Source organism: Rattus rattus, chromosome 1 (assembly GCF_011064425.1).
Source record: "Rattus rattus isolate New Zealand chromosome 1, Rrattus_CSIRO_v1, whole genome shotgun sequence".
NCBI classification, from domain to species: domain Eukaryota; kingdom Metazoa; phylum Chordata; class Mammalia; order Rodentia; family Muridae; genus Rattus; species Rattus rattus.
The window spans coordinates 259,826,021-259,835,920 of NC_046154.1; the positions used below are offsets into that span (position 1 = coordinate 259,826,021).

The 9,900-nt window shown below is 48.5% G+C and overlaps 1 protein-coding gene across 1 annotated transcript; it reads left to right on the forward strand.

Moving 5' to 3' along the window:
- The first annotated feature begins 2,624 nt into the window (after positions 1–2,624).
- Positions 2,625–9,879, forward strand: Nfe2 (nuclear factor, erythroid 2). The gene is made up of 3 exons (XM_032890921.1): positions 2,625–2,879; positions 7,234–7,400; positions 8,644–9,879. Exons 2-3 carry the CDS (start codon positions 7,287–7,289, stop codon positions 9,649–9,651), a joined length of 1,122 nt encoding a protein of 373 aa, XP_032746812.1. The 5' UTR covers positions 2,625–2,879; positions 7,234–7,286; the 3' UTR covers positions 9,652–9,879.
- The last annotated feature ends 21 nt before the right edge of the window (positions 9,880–9,900 follow it).

Below are 9,900 nucleotides of genomic sequence, written 5' to 3' on the forward strand. Positions count from 1 at the left end.
CCCTGGTAAAGTACACAAGCTTCCTTATCCCAGATTCCAGGACCTAAGAAAATGTTTGTCACTAGGTGATATCCCCAGCTCCCGGGGGGGGGGGGTGTTTAGGCTTATCACCTACTTGTCACCTCAAGCCCACTCTAGAAACTTCTGTATTTTATGCTTCAGTGTACCCACACCTTTGCCAGAATACTCTTCTTTTTTCTCCACATCCCAGATCCACTGGAACACCTTGCTTGAATTTCACCAACTAGGATTAACTTCTTTCATTGAATAGTGCTATGCCTAGACTTTTTGTGTTGTTTTGTTTTTGAGACAGGGTCTTCCATGTATCCCTGGCTGGCCTGGAACTTACTTTATATTACTGTATAGATCAGACAAGCCTGGAGTAGTGGTTTTGTTTTTTTTTTTTTTTCTTGTCTTTGTTCCATGAATGCTTTTTTTCTTTTTTCTTTTTTCTTTTTTTAGGAGCTGGGGACCGAACCCAGGGCCTTGTGCTTGCTAGGCAAGTGCTCTACCACTGAGCTAAATCCCCAACCCCTACTTTTTTTCTTTTTTAAACAGTGTTTCATTATGTATCACATGTTGTCCTGGAATTTACTATGTAACCCAGGGTAGCTTTAAAAAAATCTTTGACTTTCTGCCTCAGTCTCCCAAGTACTGGATTTTTAGGCATGTGTCATCATGTACACTGGCTATAGTTCTGACTGTGTGTGAGAATACGGACTGTCTTAGTCATATTTGTTTCTGGAGTAGAAAATAAGTATCTCTTTAAATAATTATTTATGTATATGAGTACACTGTAGCTGTCTTCAGACACACCAGAAGAGGGCATCAGATCCCATTTCAGATGGTTGTGAGCCACCATGTGGTTGCTGGGAATTGAACTCAGGACCTCTGGAGGAGCAGTCAGTGCTCTTAGCCACTGAACCATCTTCCCAGCCCCCGAAAATAAATATTTTTGAATGAATGAAAGCTAAGGTCTATGTTGTGTATAGATGTATCTGAAATTCCACACACTCTGTTCACAGATTATCTGTAACCTGATATTATATAATCAACTGCATGTGTGACTATTACTATCTTTTATTCCCTATGAGGACCCAGATAAGTATGCAAGGGCATGCATGTGACCTAGATCCAGTCCCACACTAGGCCCCAAGCCCACATCCAGCATGCAGTAAAGTCACTGGATTGCCTCCTGTCCCACATAAACCATACAGGTGTGTGTGTGTGTGTGTGTGTGTGTGTGTGTGTGTGTGTGTGTGTGTGTGTGTGTGTGTGTGTGTGTGTGTGAGATCAGGTTGGAATGGGAAGTACTCAGCCTTGGGTCTGGCTGAGTGTGAGCAATCTCATCGATGTTAGCTTGATGGGAGAGGTTCTTTGTGGTATCAACACAGTCCTTACTTGCTTGACCGTGTTGCCAGGTTGTAGAGGATAGCGGGGAGAACTAGAGTGGTAAAAGAAGACGGTTTTGTGATGGAAGGGTTGGAAGGCTCCCAGCAGCTGTAGTTCGTGTTCAGGACAGAATACTCCCACTATTCTAACCACAAGCATAATCCTATCCAAAGGGCTAGCAGAATGACACCTCTAACTTGGGGTAGGACTCATCTGATTCCTGTCTATCTTATTATTTTGTTTTTCAGAGGCAGGGTCCCATGCACTTCAGGCTGGCCTCAAACTCCCTATCTAGGCAACGTTGACCTTGAACTGATATTTCCTCCACCTCCTGAGTACAGGGGTTCTAGGTCTTTTGCCAAATACTCAGCTTTCTTTCTGGCCTCAAAATGTTTCCAAATTTACTTGAATATCAGTGAGAAAAAGTGTAAACTGTATTAATCAGAACCAAAGTTAGGTAGACCAAAAAGACATGTTGCTTTGACCTGGAGCAAACACAATGAGTACTCCTATAACTCCAGCACAGGGAAAGCAGAACGACGAGAGAATTCTGGGAAGGCACAGTAGTCTGATACAGAGCTGTTGTGTACCTGGAGATGAATCTGATGTATGTATGTATCCTGGCCTGCAAGAAAGAAAAGATCCCTTTTAGGGAGACTATTAACCAACAGGACAGCCTACCACTTAAGGACCCTCACACCCCATACACGTTGGCAATCCATCAATCAATCAACCAATAAATAGATGGCCAAAAAAGAATCCTTTGTCCTATAGCATCTGAGGTAGGGTTTGGGGAGGGGTGTACACATAAAAGAATACCTCTAAGCAGCTAGCAGCCTCTCATCCCCAAAATAGCTTCCTTGGAGCCCAGGCTTTCTAGAAGTGAAGGCTGTTGCCCCAAGCAAATTGGACTCAGATACTTGTCCTTACTGCCTGCTGTCTTTTGCCTTGCTATGACTCAGTTTCCCTGTCTTTAAGAAACACCACCTGAAAGAAAGAGGAGGCTGCTGACCGTGTTTAAGCTTAGGAGTCACTTGTGAGTGGACCATCGGCTGTGAAAGAACAGGGAATGCACTGTCCTGAATCAGCTGGAGAGGGTCGGGAGCCTGTGAACCCCGGGTGCCCCCGCCGCCATTGAGAGGCGGGGGCGGGGTGCAGGCAGAAACCACACCGGGCTCAAGTTTCTTCTCTTGGCCAGAAGGGGCAGGAGGAGAGGAGGGCCACGGGGAAAAGGGAAGGGTTGGAGGAAGCACTGCTAACTCTGACCGAGGGCTTCGGAGAGACCGCCGGTGCGCCCGCTTCTACCCCGGCCAACCGGTGCTCCGCGCCCAGCCATGGCCCGGGGGCGGGGCTCGGCCCTCAATAGTGCTCAGAGGCAGCGCTCAGCGCCCAGGAGGTGTCAGCTCTGACCCAGCCTCTCAGGGACACTACCCGCAGCCTCATCTCTCTTCTCGCCGGGCTTGGAATCTGCCACAGGTGCCTAAAAGGCGAGTCTGGAGGGAGACTTTAGTGGGCTCTGGGGAGGTCAGGCTGGGCAGGTGGAGGAGGTACCGGGAGGAATACCTAACTTTCTGTCTGGATGTTTCTAAGACATCTTCCTAGACTGTCCCTGGTGTAGGAAATTGATACGTTTGGAGTAATACGACTTGGAGATACTTTGGAGACACTTTTAGATAACTTCCTGGCTGTTCTTGAATCCTTGGGGTGGGAGGGAGGTTGTAGATGGGGACCACACAGTGTTTTACTAAAAAACACCCTGGAGGAGCAAGGGAGTGACCAGGAGGAACCCTTCATTTGGCCTGCTGACTTGGGGAGCTCGTAGGCTCCAGTAATAAGGTACCCCCCCCCCGTACAGAATACCTCACGGTATTCTGTAGCCCCAACCATCCGAGATTTGTGGGAAGCAAAGGGGCGGTAGTTATTGGATGTCTGAACTTCCGAAGAGCCTAGCTATAGCAAGGGTAGTTGGCCGAGTTCCCCCCGGTTGCCTCTCCTCTACAGTCCTAAGCTGGACCTGCAAAGAGGAGGGCATTCAGTCTCAGTACAGATGCTTCTATGGAAATTCTTGGCTGCTAGTAGCAGGAGGTTGAGATGCTGTGGAAGAGAAAGAGAGCTACCAGATCTGTGGACTGCGGCCTCTACTTATTACTTCCTACGAGCCAGGGTTCTAGGGATAATGTCACAGGAGAGCAGAAGAAATTTGTCCCCTTTTCCTTGTTCCCTAGCATCATGTTGAGTCGTATATGCTCCCAGGGGACTAAGCCTTTATGGCTCAAATCTTCGTTCTATTGGCTTCTCTATTTCGCTTTTGTGTGCCTCTCCCCTTTGAGAAAGTCTCCCTAATCTTTGTAACGAGGTTGCTTACCTTCTAATCTACACACCAAGCTTTACTCATATCTCCCCAATCCTTCCTTTGTCTGTGTTGACACCAAGAGAGATGGAGTAACCTAATCAGCCTTAATACAGTACCCCAAGGCAAGCTCCCTGTCAAAGAAGTTCAAAGTCTTGGACCAGCAGTGGAAGCTAGACTGTCTTCTTCTCCTACCTCTGCAAATGATCCTGTGTCCCTAGAACATTTCATAACCTGTGAAGTCTTAAGGGTCATAAAAAGATCTTTGGAAGATTCCAAGGATGTAGCTTGGTGGTAGAGTGTTGGCATGGTATGTTCAAGGTTCTGGGTTGGTCTGGAAGGAGGGGAGGAGGAAGGGAGGGAGGAAGAGAGGGGAGAGTGGGTAGGTGAAAAGGAAGAATGGAGGTTTCTGCAGTTGGCTCAAGTTCTACCAGATCTACAGTGTAGAGGACTAAAGAGAATAACCAGCCCGGCAGATTCAGTGTTTGTATGGCCTGAAGAGGAAGGCCAAAGTGTAAAACAAGAGCAGCTTTTGCTAACGAGCCCCTGGAAACCTAGCTCACATTTCCTGTCTCTTTTCGCTATCATCTCTGGTATTCTATTTGTCTGGCTTCTAGTCAGTCCTACTGGCTGCAAGCTTGCTGATTCTCTGAAAGGCAGGCTCCCAAGACCTAAAGGGCCTGTGCCTGGTGCAAGCCAATGGTCTGGTGGTTTCCTTTATGAACTTCTGCCCAGGCTCTAGCCCAGGCTCTAGCTTCTTCCTGCCTCCTCTCTCTCTCTCTCTCTCTCTCCCTCTCTCTCTCTCTCTTAAATCCCAGGAAGAAGAAGAAGACTCACCTTTAGGTCTTCATAGGAAAGGGTTGATAGCTAGGTACCACCTGGAGTCTGACTTTGCCTGGGTTTGCAGCTAAAAGAAGGATATAGACCATTTGCTAGTCCCCTTTCTGACTTTGTGTTCTTTCCTGAAAATTCATCTAGACGTGTGTTTTTTGAGGAGAGACTGGCCTCACCTCTATGTCTAGAGCATTGTTGTTCTTAGGTGCCTGCACATGAAATCAGTTCAGTAGACACAAGGCCTTCAGGAATGGTTTTTATACACTCCAAGTGAATGTGTCTGTCTGACTAGATGCAGCTTGTTCCTTCTCATAGTAGTGGAGTTCTCTAGTCCTGTCTTTATTTAGCTGGAAACTCTGATGCAGTTTGTCCAAGATGCATCTTGAAGACAGGAGAACCTTGCCTTCTGGGGCAAGATCTTTGTAAGGTACCTCAGATTTGGACCCAGGAAGACAGGTGAGACAAAGAGAGGTTGAGTGGGAGAAGAACTATGAGGCAACAGTATAGTCCCTGCCTAACCCCCAAACTCCTTCTTCATTCACTATGCCTTTGGGCAATTTCCGCCAGAACCTGGGTGGGGAGGGTGGAGTTCCGGTGTTGAAATGGCATCCTGGACAGACATAAACACCCCACCCATTCTACCCATTGGTCAAAAGCCTGTGCCTATATCAACTCCCATTTCTGGGGATGGCATTATAGCAAGAGGGTGGAGACAGGGCCTTAGGCAGATCAAATTAAAAAGAGGGAAACTCGGTAGTGGGTATACATTTTGTGGTAGGTCCAAGAGGGGACTACATAACGAATAGCAGGAGGGGCTATCTTTGTGACAGGTGATATAAAGTCATATTTGAGGTTATCCAGCCCCATCCTCTGGTCTTCTGTAAGATGTTTCCTTTTTTTTTTTTTTTTTAAAGATGTATTTATTTATTTTATGTATATGAGTACACTTCAGACATACCAGAAGAGGGCATCAGATCCCATTACAGATGGTTGTGAGCCACCATGGGGTTGCTGGGACTTGAACTCAGGACCTCTGGAAGAGCAGTCAGTGCTCGTAACCGCTGAGCCATCTCTCCAGCCCAAGATGTTTCCTTTATTTATATGGTGTGTAGAGTGGATGTGAATGCATGTATATGCTGTGCTGTGCCTGACCCTGAGAGATCAGGAAAACCTTGCTAAGTAAGTGTACTTGGAATCTATTTGGACACAAAGAAAACAGATTCAGATAGAGATGGGTATTGGGGAATATGGAGGCAGGATGAGGAGATGGATGGACCAAGAGGAGATGGTGAAAACCAGGGTGAGAGTTTGCAATTGTCCAAGCAGTGAGGAATTCCCCCAGTTCAAGTTGGGCTGTCTAACCCCCTGACTTTACTACTGGGAGAACTAACCAGGAGCAGTGAAGTGTCTTACCCAACACCTCACTGCTACTTTGCAGCAGAGCTGAAAGCTAGAACCCAGATTAAAAAGAAGCACAGAGGAGGCAGCACTTGAGAGCCCAAAGAGATATTGAAGAAGAAAAAGAAAGGGGCCTGAGACGCTGTGGGAACTTGCTGAGGTAGACTGCCTATAGTGGCGTGGGTTGTGGATAGCGAGCACCTTGGGAACCAAAGGAGCCTAGAAGGCAGCGAGGGGTGTGATCAGGTTCCAACTTGCCATCTATCAGCGTGGGCTTCAGTGTCTGCCTTCTACCCCCTTACAGGGTCTTTGTGACATCCAGCCTGATAAGCTATGCTTTTTTTTTAAAATGCCAGCACAAGTCTTGACAAGCGCTTGCTAAATCTTTGTCGTGTGTTGACCTTGGAAGAGAAAGGAGCCATGGTTATGTGGGGTGGGACACGACCAAGTGACGTGGTTGGGATACAGGGTAGAGGTCCAGTGTCTCCTGGAGCCCATTCCTCCTCTGCCTCTGCTGCCTGCAGCTGATAAACCCCTTATCTGGCCCAGGCAGGGGAGCCTAAAGTAAGGATGGGAGGAGAGGGAAGGGCTGCTATCACCAGCAGGCTTGGGCCCTATCTCAGGGAAGGGGAGGGGCTGTCTGCCTAATACTTCCCACAACACACTCCTTGAGGATCCTCAAGCTCTCACATCTTGGGAAGAAAGGGCTGAAATACGAGGTGTGGTGACATATGCCTTTAATTCCACCACTTGGGAGGCAGAGGCGGGTGGATTTCTGTGAGCTAGAAGCCAATCTGGTCTACACAGCAAGTTCCAGGACAGCCAGGAATACATAGTGAGACCTTGTTTCAAAAATAAAATAAATAAAGGCTTAGACCTTACACTGAAGACCCAAGAAGAAGACAAGGGTGACTGACTCCTGTTGTTTCCTCCCAGAGTGGAAAACAAAACTTCAATCCTAAAACACCAGAAGGCTGGATTTTGTCTCTGGACAGGAACGCCGTTTTTAGGGAGTAAGAAAAGGCATCTTGCTGAGAAAAAGTAAAGATGCCTACTGTGTGCCCAGAGGACTGACTGTGGTCAGAGCAGGTGAGGTAGAGAGTACACCACTGAAGAAAAGGACATTATAGCTCATAGGGTGGTTGATGGCACCCGTGAACCACTGACAATGCTCCTTTCTTATGGGAATTCTGCATGAGGACAGGACAAACTTTCAACCTGGTAGAAGCAATCCTAATACCTTTCTTCCTTCCACACAGGTTGCGGGAACCTGTGCTTGGGGGAAGCTGGGGCTATCAGCTGGCACAGTAGGATGCCCCCGTGTCCTCCCCAGCCAAACAGAAACAGATTACCACAGCTGCCTACTGGGGAGCTTGGAGAGATGGAACTGACTTGGCAAGAGATCATGTCCATTACTGAGCTGCAGGTGAGTATGGGTGGGCTCTTGCCCGGCCAGAAGCAGAGAGTAGGGGGATAAAGAGGAACACCGGGGGGGTTGTAGGCTTCTGTCCAGCTGCTCTGCTAACATCTCTCGCTACCAGCCTCTGCTCTACTTCTTCTCTCTTTTATCTTCTCCTCTGATCTGACTCTCTTCCAGCTCTGCCCATCTTCCCTCATTACCACCCCTCACCCATAGCAACAAACTCCTTTCCTCCAGGTAGCAGAGCCTTAGTTAAAGGGCCTCAGAAAGGGGAGATAGACTGTGCTGGGGTCCTCTCCTCCTGAATGTTGGACAAAGGGGTGTCTGTTGGTTTAACAATGGTGCCTTTGTCCTCAGCTAGGCTCGAGCAGGATAGCTCTGCTACATAAGTTGGGGGCCTTGTTTGTAATATGTGTTCTCCTCACTGCACCTGGGCCTGGACAGAGGGTTAACCCTCAGCCTGGGCTTTGTGCCTACCTCTGCCTGGTGTCCTCAGGATCTGCCCTTAGACCCTCCTCCCACACACTGGCTCCCTCTGCTGGGCACCCAGGGAATGACAAAGCCCTGAACTTGACCCTTTGACCCTAGATAACCACAGTAGAAGTTCTGAGGATCCATCTTGGATAATAATGACCTTGTCTTCCTGAAGAGAATAAAGGAACAGGAGCCATTTGGCCTAGTAAGGGCTTCTCCTGATAAAGAAGACTCTGTAACCAGTTCAATGTGAGGTTGTCTTCTCTGAGGGTCTCAACAGTGACTTTTATTCCTGCTTTTTTTTTTTTTTTAAATCTTTATTAACTTGAGTATTTCTTATTTACATTTCGATTGTTATTCTCCTTCCCTGTTTCCGGGCTAACATCCCCCTAACCCCATCCCAACTTTTATTCCTGCTTAAACAGCCTTTTCCTCTTCATAACCCCAAACCCCCCTTTCCCCATTTTGATACAGGATTTCTTTGAGTAGTCTCAGTTGTCCTGGAACTCATTCTGTAGACCAGGGTGGCTTTGAACTCAGAGATCTGGTTGTCTCTGTGTCCAGAGTGCTGAGATTAAAGGTGTGTCCCACCATGCCCAGCTTCTTTCTTTTTCCCAGAGTTTCTCTATGTAGTCCTGGTGTTTACTGTATAGTGCAGGCTAGCCTAGAACTCAGATTGCCTTTGCCTCTTGAATGCTGGGATTAAAGGGGTTTACCACCACTGTCCAGCATAGTCTATCTTCTAAGCCTCTTTTTTTTTTCCCTCTCTTTGCAGGGTCTAAACGTTCCAAGTGAGCCATCTTTTGAGCCTCAAGCACCCACCCCATACCCTGGGCCACTGCCACCTCCAACATACTGCCCCTGTTCAATTCATCCAGATGCAGGCTTCACCCTTCCTCCACCACCTTATGAGCTCCCAGCATCCACTCCCCATGCCCCAGACCTCCCATACTCCTATGGCAACATAGCCATACCCGTGTCAAAGCCACTTACCCTTTCAGGCCTGCTCAATGAGCCCCTCCCAGACCCCTTAGCTCTCTTGGACATTGGGCTGCCAGTGGGGCAACCCAAGCCCCAAGAAGATCCAGAATCTGACTCGGGATTATCCCTCAACTACAGCGATGCAGAATCTCTTGAGCTAGAAGGCGCAGAGGCTGGCAGGCGGAGGAGCGAGTATGTGGACATGTACCCGGTGGAGTACCCTTACTCACTTATGCCCAACTCTTTGGCCCATCCCAACTATACTCTTCCGCCCACTGAAACACCCTTGGCCTTAGAGTCATCCTCCGGTCCAGTGCGGGCTAAGCCTGCTGTCCGTGGGGAGGCAGGGAGTCGGGATGAGCGGCGGGCCCTGGCCATGAAGATTCCTTTCCCTACGGACAAGATAGTTAACTTGCCGGTAGATGACTTTAATGAGTTGTTGGCACAGTATCCGCTAACGGAGAGCCAGCTGGCTCTAGTTCGGGACATCCGTCGGCGGGGCAAGAACAAGGTGGCAGCCCAGAACTGTCGCAAGAGAAAACTGGAAACCATTGTGCAGTTGGAGCGAGAGCTGGAGCGGCTGGGCAGTGAAAGGGAGAGGCTCCTCAGAGCCAGAGGGGAGGCTGACCGCACTCTGGAGGTCATGCGCCAACAGCTGACAGAGCTGTACCATGATATTTTCCAGCATCTTCGGGATGAATCTGGCAACAGTTATTCACCAGAGGAATATGTACTGCAACAGGCTGCTGATGGGGCCATCTTTCTGGTACCCCGTGGGACCAAAATGGAGGCCACAGATTGAGCTGGCCTAGAGGGGGTGGACACTGGTGCTAGGAACTCCCCTCATTCCCTTCTGATAAAGGTACTTCCCAATCCCCAATCAAGGCTGAGTTCTCCAGACCAAAAGACCATTTGGAAGTTCAAAGATGTATTTGAGGTTTGCCTGGAGGCCAGGTGAGTGTTGGCTTCTCAGGTCCCCACCTCCACCTCTTGTCCAAGCTTTGGTCCATAAAGAGCTGTGTGGAAATAGCTTCCCATTGTGTCTTCTTTG